Raw genomic sequence first — 22,400 nt, forward strand, 5'->3', positions numbered from 1 at the left:
AGGTTGGGACTTTCGATGCATTATAACAGAAAGAATGAAATGTATAAGGCTCTCAACTTTCTCTTTGTGATATTGAAGTCTCCTATCCTAATTCGTCGGGATCTACGAATGTAGCTGTTATTCTACTATTATTCTACATGAGAATGAGTCTTCATGTTTATTGAGCTATATTGGATTTAACGAGCTGATAAATCTGGCCTGGTAATTCAGTTTTTGCTACAGGAGACCTATAGGAAATTGGAGGGGAATACCTATATGAGATTGAGGATTTGATCTCCGTCTAGACATACCACATAGAGTGATTACCAAAAGACATTCAGCTTACTCTTGAATTCTAGATATTAAAAGAGTCTTATGTTGAGACTAGACGAGGGTATTGGCAACTTCAGATATCTTTTCGGACAACTTCGGACCTGAAATACAATTTCCAGAAAAGTGATACTTCGTTCCTTATCTCATCAAGATGAGTGTGCTTCACATAAATCTGATCAGAGCTATCAACTTCTAGCACATGTAACCTCGCAATGTCACTACTCCTCCTACTACACTCGAGTTCTAGAAATCATTATTGGGTTGGGGTTCCGACTGTATTGGCTTTTCAAAGTTCGAAATATTTAGAGCATCAGACATCCAGAAACAATCCAGGCAAGAAAAGTGATACTTCTTCTCTGTTTTCGTTCCTCATCTCATCAAGATCTGATCATCTTCACATAAATCTGATCAGAGCTATCAACTTCTAGCACATGTAACCTCGCAATGTCACTACTCCTACTACACTCGAGTTCTAGAAATCATTATTGGGTTGGGGTTCCGACTGTATTGGCTTTTCAAAGTTCGAAATATTTAGAGCTTCAGACATCCAGAAACAATCCAGGCAAGAAAAGCGATACTTCTTCTCTGTTTTCGTTCCTCATCTCATCAAGATCTGATCATCTTCACATAAATCTGATCAGAGCTATCAACTTCTAACGCATGTATGCTCACAAGGTTTTACGAATGCGCACTAAGAAGAGATGTGTGGAGTTTAATTTCATCGAAAGTTTAGCTTTGGGCAACTTTTCCACCTGACTGTGTGTGTGTGTGGCTTCTTTGTCTCTTTGTGTACCGCGGTGCGACGAGATGAGTTATGCAATGGTGTGGCCCCGTTCAGCAAAATATCTATGGAGTAAAAGTGAGAGTGAGAACGCACGGAATTGGAATTGGAAGTTTGTGGCGACGTGGTGCTTGGTCATCATTTTTGCGGCGATGCTGATCATCACCATTCAATCGTTACCGTGTGGAGCAAGGTTAGATCCGCTGGTATGTATTAAACATGTCGCTGTGCGTATCTGATGTTGTTACCATTTGTGGTACGTGTGTGTTGGCGGCATTTGAAGCGAAGGGGACTGTGGTGAGTGCGCAAATAAAGTGTGAGTTGTTTGTTGTTTGGAGCAATTCGCAAACGTTTGCATGTGCGGTGTATTATGATGCTCCGTAGCCGACAGCACGGAAGGATGATTCATAGGTTTGGCCTTCGTGCGTCTGCTAAGAGCGTTCCCCGGATCCTTGAGCGAGAGTAGTGCGTAATCTAAACATGAGGTGGTGCAGGATCAAAGTTTGGAAGAACCCCCCGACACCATATTGAGACACACACTGGTGTGGAAATTCTGGACTATGATGAATCATTATGAATGATGATCTCATGAGCGCTTTTGGTCGTTACAATTGGACTAGTAAAGCCGGTTTTTTTTTCTTCACGTTCACTCCCCTTCGAGCGGCGTACCTTGCGCAAAGGAAACAACCGTCCCTTTGTTTGTACGATCCGATGCGGAGAGACATCTTCATTACATACCAATACCCTTAACCGCACCGTGCAGCGCAGCACACCAGTCTTCACGAAGCCTACCTTCAACAATGTCGATTAAACAAAGTTACAGCGTGTATTTCCCCCCTGCCACGACCTGCTGCTTCTCTTTTTCCTCCTCTTTCCACTGGGCCCGGAGGGGTTTAAACTCTGGTGATCTTTACCCTGCCGGGGATGGGAAGCAACAAATCGTTAAAGGCATAGTAAAATCCAAACCAAACTTACACACGCACATACTAGCTTTGGAACCGTCTTCCGTGCATACGCCGCCACGTGCATCGTGGAAATAAAATGACCCGTTGATGACGCGCTGCCATGTTGTTGGCCGTTGGATTGGTGCAAGCGCGACCAAAAGGAAGTGACCAGAATGAGAGAGAGAGAGAAGAGAAGCCTACGAAGCAAAGCGACGCGAGAGAAACACCTAAACAACCGGGCGTGTGTATAGGTGAGATGAATGGATACGCCGCGGAGCCTTTAACCGGATAAAGGGAATGAAACGCGAAACGCGTGGGGGAGGGGTGAAGCGAACACATCGCGAAGCGAAGGTATATCTACGCAATCCTCCAGGCGCAAAAAAAAGCCTTCGACCGCTGTGTGTGTTGTCCGTTTGTTGGTGTATTCCGCGCTGGTAGACAAGCGACGAGAAGTGGTGTTTGTACAGTGGTGTAAAAGAACGAAAAACCGGTTTATCGAGTTCTCTCGTGCAACCAACCCTCTAGTCCCCAACCCTCCCCACACGCATCCCCGCACATACCCTTCCCGCACGTCATCAACCTGTATTTCTTTTACGTACTACACGATCATCGCTCCACTCTTTTTTCATTCGCATTTTCTCGTATTCGGTGTCCCTTTCATACGAACGTTGCACTGTTTATTCCCCTCGCTCTCTCTATGCCCTTTTGCCCAACGTTTCCCCAACCTTACAAGCGCCCAAAAAGCCCTATACGGCACGCATACACACTGCGTTCACCTGTTCATCCGTTGCTGCGCATTCAATGATTGGGCTTCGTAATATTAGCGGCATATACACACCGACCGTCGCCGCATTTTTCGGGATGAACCCAACTCAAATGAACACTCGGATGAACACCCCCGAATGATTGACATTTAAATCCAAACGGTTACAATTTTACGACCGCGAATCAATTATCGATAAACAAAAATGCTTTCATGTTGTTATAAGGATGATGGGGGCGTTAAAGATCATCGCCATTAACTGTTTGTAAGGGATGATTTATGAGCGATAGAATTTTTTCCGATTTCAACTTTTTTTGTGAATGTTTTTATTCTGCGGTTTCGCTTTAACGTAAAAAAAAGATGAAGTATAATAATTACGTAAATGAATGCGTTTAGGATTGTGCATTTATTGAATCTGATGGTTTATTGGCAAAATGAATGAGAGGAAAATAATTAAATCGTAAAATAGGATTTCTGAAATACCAATCAAACGATACTTTAAGCTTGTTTTTTTATATGCGTTTTGACGTTTGACTTCCCATACAAATTGGTAAGCTAAGTTAGTCTGGGAAAAAAGGGGTAGATAATTTTCGTAAAAAAACAGCATTGTTCAGCTGTTTGACAAATATCTGTGCAATGGCAAACATTCTTTAAATCAGCAATTTCTTTTCAACTTTGTTCAACAATTTCTTCTTTTTTTTCTTTTGTTTCCTGTAATTCTATGCCCTCGGCATCAATTCGACTGTCGATCATCCGCCAACACGAAACCAAATTGGTGCGTCCTTCGTATGAGCGAGTAGTTATTTTTGGCTTTGCATTATATTTTGTCTTTTTAGAGGTATCGTTTTTCGTAAAGTTAATTTAAATATTTTAAGTTGTATAGTACAGTTTTACTCTTACATACAAGATAAAATAAGTGGGTTCCCTCAGTAGGGGTCAGTCGGGCGCAACGGATTAAGCAACGTTTGAAAAAAAGGAACATCGAACAATTTTGAACGAACTAAAAAAAATATCCATTTTGATCCAAACCATACTTTTCCAAAATAGGGAAATAAACACGAATTAAATCTAAAAAAAGAATATTTTTCGAAATGCATCGCGCACTGTTTTATGCTTAATGGCACTCGATCGAGAACCGCGTTGGACACCCCTGTGTGTTGCTGATTGCATGCATTTAGGCGCTTTCTTTTTTTTAAAATCCAACAACGCAAATGTTGACCGTTTTGATGACAGGGCAGAGAAAGAGAGAGAGAAAGAGAAAAGAGAGAAAGAGAGAGAGAGAGAGAGAGATAGAGAGAGAGAGAGAGAGAGAGAGCGATCGTGCGATCGTGCGAGTGAGCGAGAAAGATAGAAAAGTCTAAACGTGATCGAGCGAATGTTTAGTTTTTTCCATTTTCTTTCAACCCCATTTAAACTTGGCAAGTCCCCCACAACTCTTTCAGTACGCTAGACACAGTAGGAAATGATGAGGTTAAAACTCAGACGGGAAAAATTGTATTTATAAAACACACAATAATTTCTCGCACAATAATGTCCACCCTTTTTGGTGCAAGTTTAAATTATACGTTTGAAGAAAACTAAAATGTCTAATTGTCTCAAAAGATTTGTTTATTGTAATGTGTAAGTGTTCTGGGATATTTATTTTTTGTAACAATTGATTATTTTTCTCAATTTTCAACTGTTCGGTTTGTCAAATGCGGTGCACCAAATCAGTTAAATCAGCTAAAGCATTATTTGTTAACAGTTTACAATAAGTTGCTGTGCGGAATAACAGCACACAAATCACGCTCAATTTGCGTACTCCAACAACACAAGCCCAGTGTGCCGCTGGCGGGCTCCATTATGTATCTCCCGCAGAAAAAAAAAAGCAGCACATCTAGGTTGCCGCCGTGGCCGTTTTGTTTGGTTGGTTGGTGTATTTTGGAGTTAGTCACGCGTCGGTTTCCGTGGCAGGCACACCACAGAGAGGACCAGCAGACCAGGGTGCTGCGTATGTTTGTGGGTGTGTGCGTGTTTGTGTGTGTGTGCGTGTGCGTGTGCACGGTGAGCGTCGGAATTACCCTGTCACACTTGTCAGCTGTGCTTGTAGGGGGAGGAATTGTTGTGTGAGCGAAGCAACAAAAAAAAACCGTCTCGGCTAAGGCGCGGAATGCAGTCGTCCACTGTCAATCGTGCTCACAACAGCAGCCACCACACGATCGTGTTTTTTTTTTCTTCAATGTTTTGGTGTTACCAATTTGCAAAACTTTGATTTCCATCGAGAGGAGGCTGTTCGCTGCGCTGCTAGTGCTTTGTATGCGGTTCATTGTGAAGCGGGGATGAATGTGGGCCGGGGAGGAAGCTGTGCAAGGGGTTGAAGAAAAAAACACAAACCCCCACACACACACACACATGCACGAGGGGGGGTGCAAGTGGTTGTGGCAAATTTTTAATACCGTATAGCTCGGTACACGGGGTTTCCTTCGCGTCTTGTGCGGTTCCATTCGAACGTGTCGCCCCCCCCCACGGGGGGTGGGTTTTTTGTGATGGGGTGAAGAAGAAGAAGGGTGGTGGGTTTGGAGAGGGAAGGGGTTTGCGTTGTGGAGCAGCAAATACAACAATTAGAGCTTTACATTTCGTCCAACAAACGAGAACGAGCTCGTTTTATTTTTTTTTGTTGCTGTTGTATTTGTCCCTCCCCCCTTCTTGCGGGTTGCGGTGGGAGGTTTGCGATGGGGGGAAAAGGGTGGGTTGGTTCGGTCACCGTAACAATTGGCCGTTACCTTCGCCCAAGGGTGCGCCCGGACTCTCTGTCGGGGTCTCGGCGATGTGCTTGTCTCGTCTGTGTGTGTGTGTTTGTAGGAAAAGTTATTAAAATCCACTTGACTGACTTCCCGGTGTGTGCTGTCTGTCGTCTGTTCGCTTTGTGATATCCGTTTTCACGTGTAGAGCAACGATGCAACGAGTACAAGAAAAAAAAAATGGTTCCCCTGTCTTTAAGTGATCTCGACAATCGGAGAACAGAAAGCCGGAAGATCTTCACCTCCGCCACGCCAGATGAGTTTCCACAGCATTGAACTCACCTTCGCACAGCTGATTCAGCCACAATCACAACAGCAAGGAGGGTAGGATTGGTGTGCGTGGCCACCTTGCGACGAACCCCACCAATCAACCACATCAGATGGAGATCGCAAATGGTGTGTGCCCTTCCTTAACCCGCAAAGTGTTCCGACGCAAAAAAAAAACCGGAAAACAGCCCCCCCCCCGCGTGGCTGCTTCCTTCAATCACACGAGTTTTCCAACAAAACACGAGAAGACGTGTCAATGGTGTGTGTGTGTGTGTGTATGCAGGAAGTAGCAGTTTTCGCACACGACTCGAAGCTTCCGAAATGAATTTGCATCAAGGTGGGGTGCGTGAGAGAGAGAAAGAGATGAGAATATTGAAGAGAGATGCATTGTGCGTGTGAGAGATGAAAAGCGAAGAAAATGTGTTTTTTCTTCCACCCTTGCCTTCTCTGCAGTCGTCTCAGTGTCCGTTACCGAATGCAACTGTGTAAATGTGTGTTTACCATCATCCGCCACTCAACCCCCCCCCCGCTCTAATGTTAAGGTTTGGGGGGAGTCTTCAGCGCCATATTGAAGACCTCCGGACAATTCAGAGATCAGGTCGCTTTCGCTTTTTCGAGCCCCAAACGCCTCATTTTAATCGGTTTTCGGTATAAAGGGCTTGTTTATGTTTGCAGAATGTTATGTTATCGTGTCTCGTTCCCAGCGGTCTTTTTGATACTCGCGCACGGATCAAACACTGTGTACCGTACTACAATTGCGTTACACGTGGAGGAAAAAAAATGCATTTATATTTAATCAAAGCGCAGTGAAAGGAAGGAGAAACAACAAGGTTTTTGCGATGTTTAAGGGGGTGCGCGGGGGTGGTAAGGAGGGAGGCGGAATGTTGGAGGTTAATATGTTTCCTTCCTTCCAGCGTTCAGCGCGCGTTCGCTTATCGCATCACATCGAAAACGCTTCGAAAACACAAACGGTGGTGGAAAATCGAAAACGTTTTCCAACCACCCCCCTCTCTCCCCTCCCTCCCTCCCCCCCCTTCCTCCAACACTAACTGCTACCCAACAGTGGGGAAATGGGGTTCGTCGTCTGCTGCAAAACCACATCACTGCCACATGGGGTTGGTGAATATCTGGGCGAAGCTGTGCATGTGTGTACTTATTGAAGCGAAGAAAAACGGCGTGTATTATCTCTGTGTGTAGTGTATATACATATATATATTTTCCCGTTTGAATACTCCTGCACCGCATCATAATCGGAATGGGAAAAACAGCAATCAACCCTCCCAAAGCCACACGACCAAACGAGAACCAAACTATTGGCCGAGGACGGATGCAAAGGCTGATGTCAAGCGGGGATGGCAGACTCTACCATCAACCCCATCGCAAAAAACGGAATGGAAAATAGTAATCGGGTTGTAAATTACAGCGTATTGCAGAAATGTCAGTGGCCCGGACACGTTTGTTACAGGAGTGTTTTTATTTCTGTGTTAAAGGAACAGTGAATCCGTCCCAGTGTCCAAAAAGGATAAAGATTCTATTACCATAAATCAATGTCTGGCTGCCATTTTGATGTGCTTTCATATTTTACACGAAGTCGGAAACCACGAAGCCAATCATGTATTGTACTCTTCCCTGCTCCGTTGCTCGCCTTCTTCCGCAAAACCGCTTTTTGGAACATTGCCATTTTCTTTTCCATTTTTTGTTTGCTTCTCAAACGGATGTAAAATCCGAAAGGAAGGTCCCATATAACAGTATTATGGACCCTCCAATATCTCTCTAGCGCCATTTGTTGATCGCTGTGTGGTATCGTGCTGCAGCCCATGAAGTTTTCCCATCAAATCGGGCACCCCATTCGGAAAATGCACGCCCCCCCCCACGTGTTCCTTCTTCGGGGGGGGGGGGGGAGGCCGGTTGATTCAACCCATCGCCCGCATTGCCCACTGCCCCGCGCACTGGTGGTCCGATCTCATTACGCGATCTGCCTGTTCCGTTTTTTTTTGCTCTCCATCTTCATCACAACCGAAACCTCTTCTTCCCGCGGCTGGACGGAACGCGCTCCGTTACTTCTGGCACATTTCTATTACAATGCTCCGTCATTCACCGGCATCTCCTACTCCACCCAACAAATCCAACCCTCCGCTCAGTAGTTCATTTCAATCTCGAGCTCTCCCCTTCTTCATCGGTGATGAATTTCTTTTTTCAAGCCCATCGTTTTCCCGTTGAATTTCGCGTGTGTTTTCTCTTTCGCGCTTCATCTTCAGGCTTTTCCTTCTCTCCCCGCCCCCGGTGGGTTATTGCAGTTTTTGTTTTGTGTTCGAACGATGACCACCTTCCTCTTACAGAGATGGAATAAATGTGTAGTGGGTGGTGTTGCCAGGGGTGAGGAAGGGGTTGCGAAGGCTTGGGAGCGAAGGGTGCAATAAACGTCAGCAGAAACATTAAGCCCACGGTGTGTGAGATTAATGTAGACCAGGTGAATGGAGGGTGTAGGGACAGAATGAAGGGCCATTGCATTGAAGTTCCTTCAAATTTCTGACAAAAACCTGCCGGAGAAATAATAATCTTCCGAGATGATCTAAAGTGGGCCATTTTCTTCTAACCTTCCCCCGTTTGGGGGGAGGGTGAGAGCTCTATTTTAAAATTGAACCACATTGGTTATAATATATTGCTCAACGTTAATTAAGAGGCAAGAGCCCCCAATCCCAAAAGCATTGGAAAGCCTCTCCTTCCAGGTATGGGAGTTATATCTCCAAGACAGATTGAAGATCTCCAAGATTGGAGACATTGGGACCATAAAAAAACAATCTCTCCCCCGCAAAAAACCCTTAGTTTTGTAACGTCCAGCACGAACAGTCTGTCCGAGAATACTGTCCGCAATTCAGACAAACAGAGGGCTACACTGGATCGACGCACCAGCATGACATGGACCAATGCTAATTTGCGATAAACGAACTGTCAATAATGTCCACCCTGCTAAACGAGTAATGGCATCGGCAAACATTTAGTTGGCGGTGTGCTTCTAGCGCGTTGTTTGATTTCACATTTAGTGGCAGCGAGAAGCAGGAGCCAGTAACTGGTTCGATGCAACTTGTAAGCACCAGCACTGTGTATCCGTCTGTATCTTATGTTTGTTAGAAAAATCAAGATGGTGGAATGTTGGATAACACTCTTGCAGCTTCCCCCGGGGACACAACAGAAGGAGAAGGAGTTCCAAGTTTTAAGATATTAATTTCGGTAACTACTCCTGATTCATATGACGATGCCTTTTAAACATTTCAGTGAGAGTATATGAGACTTTCTTAAGCAATTATTGTCACGTGGTCAATGACTTCGGAAAGTTGTATGTTTTGCAGTTAGAAGTTGTTGGAGATCCAGTACCAGAGATTCCTCAGAAATTCTCGGTGACTTTGTGATATGTTGAAGTTCCTGTTCCAGAGATTCCTCAGAAATTCTCGGTGACTTTGTGATTTGTTGAAGTTCCAGTACCAGAGATTCCATAGAAATTCTCGGTGACTTTCTGATATGTTGAAGTTCCTGCTCTAGAGAATTCTCGGTGACTTTATGATTTGTTGAGGTTCCTGTTCCAGAGATTCCTCAGAAATTCTCGGTGACTTTCTGATATGTTGAAGTTCCTGCTCCAGAGAATTCTCGGTGACTTTGGGATATGTTGAAGTTCCAGTACCAGAGATTCCTCAGAAATTCTCGGTGACTTTGTGATATGTTGAAGTTCCACTCCAGAGAACTCTCGGTGACTTTGTGATATGTTGAAGTTCCTGTTCCAGAGATTCCTCAGAAATTCTCGGTGACTTTGTGATATGTTGAAGTTCCTGTTCCAGAGATTCCTCATAAATTCTCGGTGACTTTGTGATATGTTGAAGTTCCTGTTCCAGAGATTCCTCAGAATTCCTCATTCTCAGATGCCTCAGAATTCTAGGTGACTTGCAAATGTTTGGCGAACCCTGAGTGGAGTTAGCCGCTCGTACAATAACGATATCCCTGGAAGAAAGATGCAAGCATATTTCTAATCGCGTTGCGCATTGAGTTCTTCTTGGGCATTCTAGGTCAGGGCAATTATTCACACAGCAACGCGCAAACAGATAATGGTTATGGCGTAAGAGGGAACTTTTGCCAACAGCAAAGCGGCGAGTATGTGCGAATGGTTTGGCTTTTGTGCGAAATTATCTTGTTGGTCTGTTGTGTCTGGTGTGTGAGATAACTCTGAGATTGTGTCAATTATTTGCGTCTTTATTTTCAAAATGGGGAGATAGTGTCATCTTTTGTCCGGACGTATTAGAACTGTGGTCTATAAAGCTCAATTGTAAATGCAGTAGTGATTGGTTGAAAACTTGGAGTTTGGAAGCAAAATTATTGGGTTACTGCTATCCATAAAGGATGAGCTATTCCTAAGTTGTCTATGGTTACTGAGTGCACACGTTTTCCATTCTATGCAAAGGTTTGTTTTTCTATTGGGTGTTGCGTCCTCTTATCTTCCTTTGGGCAGTGTTGTGTACAGGAAAAAAAGCAAGTGTAATGTAATTACGAGTGAAAAATGTGTATGTAAGAGAACAACCATCCGTGCTTCTTCAAACCGTATGGTGTGATACACCAGGAAGAATTACTGCAGTACACCCAATCAACACACGGCCTACAGTATGGACCAACCGCTCCGGAAATCTTCACAATAGTGTGAGTGTATGTGTGCCCGCATGAGAGAGGAGAATGAAGAAGAAAGCGAACATCTTCGAGCTGCCGCCCAAGTGTCCGGCACTGGCGAACAAAATTACCGGCATCTTCGGATGGCGTCACACGTATCAGGTGCACCAACGCCAGAAGGGCATACCGCATTGCAGCCAGTATCTGTACAAGAGCTATTCGCTCAACCTACCCCGGAAGGTGGGCAGCTGCGAGACGCTAGCAACCGGATCGGATGGCACGGTAAACCTTATGGACGGTGGTGGTGTCGGCTGCCGGTCAGCATCATCATCCTCTACCCGCGGGACCGTTTACCGCCATGCTGGAAGCGGTACCAGTAACAGCTGCTGCACCGAACCCGGCACACCGAATTGCGAAACAGTAAGCCTCCCAAACGTAATTAGATTATTTCTTTCGCCACCATTCCCTGTACAAACAATCGTTGCGTTTTTATTTTGTTTCTGCAGTAAAGATATGTTGGTAAAAGTAGAGTACAGGCAGTCCCCGAGCAACGCGGTTCCTTTCTTTTTGGAAAGTTGACACATGAGCTAGTTTGTAGCACCAAATCTAATCAAAAAGGTTGGTCGAAAATTTGGTCGAAAATATCTTTTTCGTCATAGAAAACATATGATTTTAATTAATTTTAATGTAATCTCTCTAAAAATTGTCTGCTTCGCTAAATAAACCAAGAGAAGGAATTCGACTCGCTGACTTTGAAGTATAAACGAATTTGCGCCAGGATTCGACATACGCGGATTTTTCCCTGGGTTATAGCGTATTTCGGGGACTGCCTGTATAGGAATAAATTCTCAAACGATGTCGCGATTTCTTCATAATCTTCTTGGTGCGAGTGTTTTAAAACATTCGGGTAATGGTGAATCAGCGTCAATCAGGGGGGAGTTTATGATTTTCGAATTCCCAGTAACACAACAACGCACCCCCACAATAAAGTGCAGTGATTTTGCTACGTCAGTTTCGTTCGTTTGACAATCGGTTGTGTGTCTTATCTTATCGCACGGCGGGGCCCGGTGTGTTGATGGTGATCTAAATTCCTACCCGCACACGGGGTAAGGTGACTACACCTCGGTCATCGACGTCGCGATAATTGCGAGAAAGCGACAGAGAGAGAGGGAGAGAGAGAGGGAGATATCGAGAAGTAGCGCAGAGAGAGAGCGAGATATCGAGAAGTAGCGAAGAGAGAGAGAGAGTGAGAATAAGACAGGAGCGGAAGATTTGTAGTGCGTTTGGGAGTGAAAATCTCCAAAGCGGCTTACAAATGTGTATTTTGTTGATAGCTATCAAGCACCTTATATTGATGCTTGTACGAGTACGATTAAAGACATCGGCAATTTTGGACGTGCTTGTGCCGTGTGCTGCTTGCTGTTCTACGAAACCCGGTCTACATCCCACAAATCAACCTCGTTATGATTGATTGATGTCCGGTGTGCTCGTGTCGTCCATACACGTAAATACGCCATTGTTGGGAAACAGAAAATCCTTGGGAAGGAAAAAGTGCGAGTTAGCGTAAGAAGACCAAACTGGAGTAAATTGCGCCGAAAGGCACGTACTCGTTACCGTACTCGGTTACAGTGGGTACTTCGTGCTTTTGGTTAGAGATCTAGTGAACGGGGGGAAGCTCTTCAAAACACGCGCTAACATTTCGTCTCGTGCTGGAAACTTGCTATCTGCGTGTTTACCGTCTGGTGCTCTGGATGTTTTCATAGCAGCACACTTCAAGAATAGTATCTGTTATACAGCAGTGCCCCCCAAAAAAAAAGTGGGTTAATTGTTGCAATTTTAACGAAATGCCCAGCTTGGTATGTATGCTCAGCGGATAATGAAGGATTCTCATATCAGCGAATCACACGTCTAAATGTCTAAAAGATCTCGGGATCTTTGCTCTTCTAAAAGCAGCTTTATGTTTGTATTCTAATTGCAATCTCGTCTCTCTTCTTTTTTATTTCTCTGCAGAATCCAGATTCGTGGGTGGTTGTACATCATCTGCAGTCACAGTCGGGAATTCTCGACCCGGAGGACAGTATTAGCGATGTGGCGGACGATCGGGAGGAAATCATTGCACACTACGAAGATGCGGCAGTTGGTTTAGATCCGGGCGTACAGCAGGGTGGCGGTGATGGAGCGAGCGGCAGTTCCGTTGGTACCGGCAGTCCGGACATTTTTCAAACTTCCGGCACCGGCAGTAAAGGAGTTGGTGCTAGCGCCGGCGGTGGTGGTGGCGGCGTTGCTGGTGAACCTTCGCCGGAGAGTTCCGTTGGTACGGTGGGTGGTGGAACCGTTAGCAGTAACAACACCGACAGCATTGTAACCGTTGGTGGTCCAGGGACCGGAACCGGTGTGCCACCAGGCGCTGGAGGTGGTGGTGTTTCCTGTATTGAGGTGTTTGCGAATGAACCGGCACCGCTCGGGCTCGGGCTACAGGTGCGCCGTGGCAGTGAACCCTCGCTGCATCAGATCGGTGTGACGGAGCAGCGCAGCCCGCTGTACAACGTCAACCCGAACGGGAACCATCAGGGTACGAGCAAACGCTGGTCAGCTGCACCGGTCTGTCGCAGTGACAGCGATCCGCCGCCGGATCGTTTGCTTTCACCCCAGCAGAACGGTGGTGGACCACCGTACCACTACCATCACCATCACCATTTGCTGGCGGAAGAGTGGAACGTACCGGAGGAGGATGGGCAGCAGCAGCACGACAGTCTGCTGCCGCAAACGTTTAACCGTTCCGGGCGGCTTTCGATGCAGTTTCTTGGTGCCGAAGCCAGCACCGGATACCGGTGGATGGACGCGGCAGAGAAGGCAGCCGCAGCAACGGCAACTACCGTCACGTCGTCCTCATCGTCTGCTTCGGCCTCGGCGGCACACAATCAATCGTCACCGGCGTATGGTGGGTACCAGACGTATCAAAACTATGTGCAGCAGCAACAGCAACAGCTGCAGAACCATTCGTTTCACGCTGGCAGCAACGATACGGTGATGGGACGCGGTGGTAACAACAGCTTCAGCTCAAAGTCTCTGCCAAGGGAATCGACGCGCAAGGAACCGCTAGGGCAGGCGAAAGCATCCGTGTACGATTCGATACGGGAGAAGGATAGGTACGTTGTTACTTCCTTGCTTTTTTGTGCTCCAGTAAATCAATTTTTACTTTATAACCTTTTCCGTAATTTCTTTTTCCTAGTGAAATGCTACTGGTGGTGAATGAAACGGGCGGCCCGCTAGGACTCACGGCCATTCCGGACATGGAACGGGGTGGGTTGCTGGTGCAGAGCGTAGAACCGGGCAGTCGGGCCGAACGGGGCCGATTGCGGCGGGGCGATCGCATCCTGGAGATTAACAACATAAAGCTCGTCGGACTCTCGGAAAGTTCCGTGCAGGAACATCTTAAGAAGAGCCTCGCATCGACGGAGCTACGATTGCGGGTGGTACGGGGCAGTAGCAGACACCGGGCCGGTGGCAAATCCGACCAGCAGTACGGTCGGCTGGTGAAGAGCGGTAGCGGTCCACGCTATCCGCGCGACAACCGCATCGGCCAGATGATGATCGAGGCGGAGGAGAAACCAACGTCGGCGGCGAAAGTCGCGACGGTATCGCCGACCCGGAAGATACCGGGCGCACCATCCACCGGTACAAGCCTGCAGGTGGCCAACACGCGCAAGCTGGGCAAGCGTATCGAGATCACGCTCACGAAGGGTGACCATGGGTTAGGGTTTTCGGTGACGACACGTGACAATCCGGCCGGCGGGCACTGCCCGATCTACATCAAGAACATATTACCGAAGGGTGCCGCCGTGGAAGATGGCCGGCTAAAGCCAGGCGATCGGTTGCTCGAGGTGGAGGGCGTTCCGATGACGGGGAAATCGCAGACGGAGGTCGTATCGATACTGCGTGGCACACCGCACGGTGCAACGCTTAAGATCGTCGTGTCTCGTCAGCAGGAACTAGCGGTTGATGTGAAGGAGCGAGAAATAGTAAGTTTGGAAATGGAACACAAAAACTGGCAACAAGGCAGTCTTTATTGTACTAAAAATATTGCATTATTGCAGGGTTTTAATGTAGAAAATGAACCAAAGAATTCGCCACCGAAACCACCACCACCGGTGATGCCAAAGTCATCGCTGAAGCAATCGAACAGCAGCAACAGTCTGTCGAAATCCGTCGACTCCACTGCGTACGGTGACGGTACGGAGGGTGGCAACCGGACAGGGGTGGGAAATTGTCGCTCGATGCCAAAACTTGCGTCCGGCACGGTTTCCTCACCGAAAACACCAACCATTCAGAAGAAACCGCTCGCCTCCATACTGAAGTCGGCATCGACGAATCACGTGGCGGAGCTGCTGCAACATCAGCAGCACGATACGGGCGGTGGTGCGGGACGGGGTAGCGCTGCTGTTGGTGGCAATGTCAGCAATGGTAGTGTGACGTCCAACAACAGTAGCGGTGTTGGTGGTGAATCACTGAGCGGTGCCGCGTGGAAGAACCGTGAGATATTAACCCTTCACATACCGGTGCACGACACGGAGAAGGCTGGGCTCGGTGTGAGCGTAAAGGGCAAAACAGGTTCCGGCAACTGTAGCAGCAGTACGACCGGCAGTGGCAGCAGCAGCCGAACAGACGGCGATCTTGGTATATTCGTGAAGAGCGTGCTGCACGGTGGAGCAGCGAGTCGCGACGGTCGGCTAAAGATGAACGATCAGCTGCTGAGCGTGAACGGTGTATCGCTGTTAGGTCAGTCGAATGCGGAAGCGATGGACACGCTGCGGCGAGCAATGTTACAGTCGGGTATGTTAAACTGTTGTTTTTTGTTTGTTTGTTGCATCACACTCGTTCCAATAACAACCCCTGCAACAACATTATTTCAACCACAGGTGGTAGCTATCCGGGTAAAATCATACTGAAGATCGCACGACGCATTGCCCGCCCGGTAAGTACTGGCGAACTGCTCGAAACCATGGAGCAGCGTACGGGTGCAGCATCGAATGGTGAGGATCCACCGACCCACGCGGGCACAACAGTGATCTACCTTAGCGCGGACAAACAGTCCCACAACTCAGCAACAACACAGCAACAAAACCATCCAGCACCGGCGCAACAGCAGCAAAGCAAACGATACAGCAACCCCGTACTGGATCGGTTAACGGGCGGTACTTCAGCAGGTGGTGTTGGCGTGAATAGCAACAGCACCGGTTCGTTACACCACACCAGCTCACTGCCACTGGGAGCGTCTGCTGGTGGTGGAAGCAGTGATACGCTCACCGGCAGCCATTACATCCGTAACAGTAGCACAAACAGTAGCACTAGCACGATGAACAGCCAGCAGCAGCAGCAGCAGCAGCAACACCACGCGTCCAACAACCAAAGACCATCGGGGCAACGTTCGTTTGCACCGTCCGCTTCGTCCCTGGTGCAGCCATCATCGGCAACGCACGGATTGCGCAACGAGAGCTACTACATGGCCACCAAGGATCACTGGAGTACGACATCGTCCGCTACCAGTCTGAACGGGAGCAATGTTGTCCTTATCGAAGAAGACCCGGTGCCCACTTCACCGTAAGTGATTTTCCCTCCCGATTGTTCCACCTTATGTACACCGTAATGGAGAACAAAACAAATTACTTAAAACGAAAGAGGTAAAAGGGTTTGAAAGGAAAGATTTTGAAAGGAAAGAAGTTTAAAAATATAATGTTTTTAAGGGATTTTTTTTTTGGCAAATATTAAATATTAATAAATATTAATATTTATACTTTTGGGTGATCTTTGCAAAAGTTCTGAGCAACAATAAGAAACCAAACAGATCTCAACAGCGAACCAAACCACTATAGCATCCTTATTAAGATGGCTAATTTAATTTAATTTAATTAATTTTTAATTTAATTAATTTAATTTAATTTAATTAGGCTTTGGGCGGGATATATGCCTTTTAAATTGTAGATTAATTTAATTTGTTTTTTTTTCCTCCTTGCAGTACATTCCACATCACTCGTTCGCTGGAAGGTGGTACCGCTGGTAACGGTGGTGTCGGTCCCAATATGGGTGGTATGCTGGCTAATGGAAACACCTCCACACCGAACGGTGCGGACACAACGTACGCTTCCCAGCTATCACTCGAAACCAATCCACCACCGTCGGACGCGTTCAGCCGGGACGCAATCGGGCGACGTTCCATGTCGGAAAAGCACCATGCCGCAATGGACGCACGGGAAACAGGCACCTATCAGCGGAATAAAAAGCTACGGGAAAAGCGTGACCGGGATAGTAAGCTGCTCATGGCGGCCGGTACGACCGTGACAACGTCCGGTGGTTCGCTCGAGTCGATCGATCTGCACCAGATGGCACGAATGAACAGTCTGAAGCAACACCATCATCAGCAGCAACATGGCGACGGTGGTGGTGGCAAAGGGACGACAACTGCTGCGCTGGCAGCACACCTGCTGCGGGCCGAGGCACAGGATCAGCTCGGTGATCTCGGCCCTTCGCTCGGCATGAAGAAATCATCCAGTCTGGAATCGTTGCAGACGATGGTGCAGGAAATACAGATGGCGGACGAACCGAGGGGCCCGAACGCGCTACGTACACCACGCGGCCGTGGACGGGAGGAGATACTTCGCGCGGTGGTAGAACAACCGGCGGAAACACGTAAGTGTTCGTTCGGATTTGGCTATAATCACCCCCGTTTATTTTCCCCTCTCACTTTGTTTTCCTTTTTTTTGGTTTATAATTTTAGAAGCGAAAAAACACTGGCTACTTGAGGACGGTCCGTCCGCATTGATGACCAACTCCGGCGAATTCCCGGACGGTGGTTTCGTGTCGCGCAACAGTCCCTTCCAATCGTCGCTTAATGATGGCAAAGGAGGGGCCAAGCTACGGGCGAAGAAAGGTGGTGGGTTGCTACGCGGTATCGGGCATATGTTCCGGTTCGGCAAACATCGCAAGGATGTGATTGTACCGACCGGTACGATTACCTCCACCGGGTCCTCCGGTGAACCGGCGATCGATTACACCGGCCCGACGGCTGTACCCTCTCAGCAGCACGCCGTCCCATCCGGCGGTATGGCCGACAGCAACAATGCTGGTGGTGGTGGTGGGCAGAAAAATGGTGGAACTAGTACCATAGCGAAGCGCGGTACGCTAAACACGGGAGCAGCCGGTAATAATGCGTCCCGATATATTGTATTCGATCCGAGCTCGGTTGAACGGTCCGCTTCATCCGGTGTCGTTTACGGCCATACGCAACCCCCACACTATCAGCCACCTCCACCACCACCACCGGTCGGTACGGGTGGCGGTGGACCGTCCGGTACATCGATACACCACACGGATGTGTTTAACCATCGATATTCTCATTACGTCAACTACGAGGAGTTGCAGCAACAGATTAGGTAATATAAGCAATATTTTACTCTTTCTTATTTATAAAGCTACATTTAGCACGTTATATCTCCACGTCTCGGAAAGCAGGAGGATTATATCACGCATTTTACAAAGAATAATTTGCGAAGAAAGCAAAAAGAAAACTAGCACCAACGGTCAAAGATATTCCCTAGGATCGTTCTACACATAAATAATCTGTTCACCTTTATTTCACTTTCACGCTTTCTGTTTCTGGCGGGTGGTATCGGTTCTCAACATTTCACTGTCTTCACATCAGTTTTCACATTAACAAAATTCTTGCTTCTCTCAACTTTTGATGTTACTTGTTTCACCATTATAACACTAAAACAAATATCAACACGCACTTTATACACTTGTTTCAGAGGTGTAGGTGTTTCATTATCCTGTATATAAGACATAGTTTGTTTCATGTTGTAAAAAAAAAACCATCTTGTGTAAAGGGGAAACAGTATAAATGTGCCTTTGTATATGTTATATTATATTTTCACAAAGCTATACTTTGCTTGTTTTCATCAAATCTGCTCCTCGTTCTGTGCTAACACAAACCTCCTTTCCCAGTAGTGTCAACTTAACGCTAGAAGAGAAATGCGTAAATCCGACGGTGGTTTTTGATGGTGCTAACAGTGTGCAAGATAGTCCCTGTATACGCCGCCGTAGTCGTCGTTCCGCACAGCGGCAACAGCAGCACGTGTACGAGCTAGTACACGATGGTGGCAACGACAGTGTCGCTACCTATCAGCAGATCCAACCATCCAACACATCGACCCGTTCCGTGTACGACAGCATCTGCTCCAGCGGTGGTGGTTCCTCCCGCAATGGCACACTAACGCATCGGCCCAACAGTCCACGCGATGCGACCGTTTTTCCGCCAGAACTGCTCGAACGCGATCATCAGCTGCTGCAGTTGCAGCAACTTTGGCAACTGCAACAGTGGCAATGGTTGCAGCAGCTGCAGCACCTGCACGAACGCGAACAGGAGCAGTTGGTGCTGTTGCGTCGCGTCGAAAACAGTCGCAAGCAGCAGCGACGCAACACATGTACTGGTGGCAACACGCCGCCTGCACGCAATGTTGCTGGTGACGGTGTAGCACTGCAGGCGAACGGTGATGTGGATGCGAAGGAGAATGTGCCCAACGGTGAGCTGAACGTTAGCGGCAGTAAGCCAACCGAAAAACCACCACACGAAACGTACACCAACGGGCACCCGAGCAGTTATCAATGGCAACGCATAAAATCATCGTCGGTTAAGTAGCTTGTGGTTTTCGGTGATGCGGCAAAGGCAATAATCGTCCAAGCAGTGAGTTTCTCTGTCCGCTTACAGCAACCTCGTTTGTTGAATGATTTGTGCTTGGTAAACATGACTTTTACGCTCGTTTGCAATACATCATTCTGCGCACAAGCAATGTACGACGTGTCATAGTGAGACGCATTATTTAGGCTAGTGTTGTGTTGTGTGTGGTACTCGTCTGCTATAACGCGTATGCATTAAGAAAATGGACCAACTAGTAAAACTGAACAAAAACAGAAAAAGATAATTAATTCACAAAAAAATCGTTAAATCTGTTAAATTAAATTTGTTGTATAGGGGTTTATTTTAGGATTGGCGATCGATCAATTTCTTTTATGATCGCAAAATTATTGAAGAAGATCCTCCGTTATAGGGTTGAACAAAATTGTTTATACTATCATATATATTCTACACAATATCCGGAGGAGATAATATAAAGCTAGATTTATCTCTTGATTATAAGAAATTCGTATGAAAACGTCGTCAAAATGAGTCCATTTTTAATGCAAACGCTAGATTATTATTAGTTTTCAGCGCACGTTTTTTTGTATTATGATTTTGTTTGTTATACATTTAAGTGTGTTTTTGTTTCATTGTATATATTCTTGCACTTCCTCTAACTATAGTTAATTATTAACGAGTTGAACCAGTATGCATGTAACATTAAGTATTGCTCAATATTATGTTAACTAATTTTCACAGATTGCTCTTGAATGATATTTAAAAAAAAACACACTTTCTTATGATTTTATTTTAATTTTTTTCCCCTCCATACCCGCCAATGCGATATGTGTAGCCGGCGCCATCATCTTTATCACTCGCAACGTTCCGCCCGTAATACACCGCCGATGATGGATATGGGACTCTCCACGACAATCGCTCACCAGCAGCAGCAGAAGCACCACCACTCCGCCACACTGTCCAACCAGCAGCAGGTGCAGGGCAAATATAAAAGTAACAGGCCCGTCTCGAGCTACCATGACGGCGGTGGGTATGAAACGATCTCCACTACCGGTCCACCTGCCATTCCGGTGGTGCATCATCGGAAGGAACCGTCCAGTGGTGGAGCCGGCACGAAACCGGACACCGGCGCGTTACTGCATGAAGAAACGAACGGTGGCGAATGGCATCATCATCCAGGCACGTCCGGTGCTGGTGGCTCGATACGAAACATACGTGGCCCATTCGTGACGCAAGTGAAAATTCAAAATCAACTATCATACCAATAGAGTATACAGAACAAAAACCGCGAAACTAACCGTTTGATAGAGAGAAGCAGAGACAGAGAAAATAGGAGGAAAAGGTTTCCCTCCGCGCGATGTTGTACGCCTTCGTAATACGTACACACCGCTCCGTACTTAAAACATAGAACAAATTAAGCATTATACTCCGTCCTATACTTCCCTGGGTGTTTGTGTGTGCCGCGTGCACGCACACAGCATTCAATCGAGCGAGGATGATGATGAAAAATGATTAAGGGCACGATTTTTGCATGCCGAAAAAAAAAAAACACACACACGACAATATTGGGGCTCCCCTTCTCCCCTCTGTTTCTCAATTATTTTCGCCAACACGATTCTTAGTAACAGCTTGTTTTTTTTTTAATTTTTAATATTTCTCTCAAAGAATTAGTGGTGTATTCGGGAACAATGAGCTATTAACCATTCGAGGGTAATGAAAAACAAAACTGAAACGAGTGTGATTATCCTTTCCCTTTTTACTGGCACACATAGCATCGATCATCTTGCGAAGATCTTTTGGGGGGGGGGGGGGGGGGGGGGGGGACGGAAAGGTTATTATTAGAATCTATAGATTTACAGGGAGATTAAGCAAGCTGCTGTAAACGAGCTGTGTAAAACAAAAGGATACAATTGCAAAATGCGGCAATTGTCTTACTAAAGCATGCATGCTTGCATAAGGCAATGATCTTCTTTTAAAAGATGTGTGTTAAGAGGAGCCATATGTGTTTCCTGGAACACATTATATTATGTAGTCTAATTTAGTCTACAGCTGTTAACCTTTGGAGTACCCCGGTATGTTGAGGAGTCGGTTTGAGAAGGTGGTATTCCCTTTTTCACCACTCAATTAAATGTACGTTTCGTTGATAATGTAATATTTTAGTTTCCTGAATCTTGTGTCTTACCCGCCGTTTGTTACGTCTTCGGAATCGTTGTCCATTATATCGCAATTTTGATTTAAAAAAAACAACCCTCCCATCGGTAATATAATTGCGGGTGCAGTGCGCGGGGAAGTTTGAGAAGTATAGCAGGAAGTTAACATTTGTACTTATTCTTTGTAAACATAAGATCTTCAAGCGCTTAGCATATACACACACAACACCTTCTCTTTACTCCTATTGTGTAATTTATACGAGGGAAGGTTTAACGTTAGGCAGGGCTTCACGCACGTGAAAATCAAGATGACTTAGGAAGAGACTTATAATGTGTGCTATAACGGCTGGCAGATATACATATTAAATGAAATATATATACACACAGACACGCAATCTCGGTACTTATGTAGCTGTACAAAATGTAATTCACACGTTCGTATGTGTATAATGTATCATATCAATTCAATAAATTTGTAACAAAACCATACACATGTTACTAATGTGCCCATTCCATCATGTTTCTGCCTATACACCTTTTACACGTGTGCATCACTACGATGCAATCCAGAACATTATTGTCCATTAGGAACAAAGTTCTAAATTCTATCACTACAACCGATTACCTTTCATTATATGTTAATTCGTTGTTGAAAGGAAAAACAAAGATGGTAAAACAGCGAAATAAAAAATGTTCACACATTGAACATTGAAAAGAAGGTTCGTCGCTTGCACTGTTTGCACACAGTCTTTTGATTTTTTTTCCACACAAATTCATACTACGCATTGCAGCAAAGTGAAATTAAAAGGTAAAAACCAAACAGCGGACTATTAGCAGTTAAGTAATGGTACTACTCTAGTTTGTTTGTTTGTTTTTGTTTTTTTTTATTACATCTTCATTTCGACACATTTTGGACACAAAGACTGCACAAGTCAAATTATCATTTCCATTTTTTTTTTGCAATATTTTTTTTCATTTTGTTTCTGTAGTGTTTCCTCTTTTATAATCGGTTCTGCGTGTGTGTGTGTGTGTGTGTGTGTGTGTGTGTGTGTGTGTATGTT

At 46.1% G+C, this 22,400-nt stretch overlaps 1 protein-coding gene across 2 annotated transcripts in view; it reads left to right on the forward strand.

The window, feature by feature from the left end:
* The window catches only part of LOC128306451 (uncharacterized), a 39,766-nt gene extending 18,774 nt beyond the window's left edge, over nt 1-20,992 (forward strand). The window contains exons 1-8 of one of the 2 annotated variants that reach the window (XM_053043971.1): nt 10,564-10,917; nt 12,508-13,646; nt 13,730-14,519; nt 14,595-15,330; nt 15,417-16,098; nt 16,514-17,184; nt 17,273-17,927; nt 20,025-20,992. In XM_053043971.1, the coding sequence (XP_052899931.1) occupies nt 10,564-10,917; nt 12,508-13,646; nt 13,730-14,519; nt 14,595-15,330; nt 15,417-16,098; nt 16,514-17,184; nt 17,273-17,927; nt 20,025-20,457 (5,460 nt within the window). In that variant the 3' untranslated portion in view covers nt 20,458-20,992. Of the gene's footprint in view, nt 1-10,563; nt 10,918-12,507; nt 13,647-13,729; nt 14,520-14,594; nt 15,331-15,416; nt 16,099-16,513; nt 17,185-17,272; nt 17,928-20,024 lie in introns of those variants that run through there. The other variant, XM_053043972.1, reaches the window with a different exon arrangement.
* Nucleotides 20,993-22,400: the final 1,408 nt, after the last annotated feature.

Source organism: Anopheles moucheti, chromosome X (assembly GCF_943734755.1).
Source record: "Anopheles moucheti chromosome X, idAnoMoucSN_F20_07, whole genome shotgun sequence".
NCBI classification, from domain to species: domain Eukaryota; kingdom Metazoa; phylum Arthropoda; class Insecta; order Diptera; family Culicidae; genus Anopheles; species Anopheles moucheti.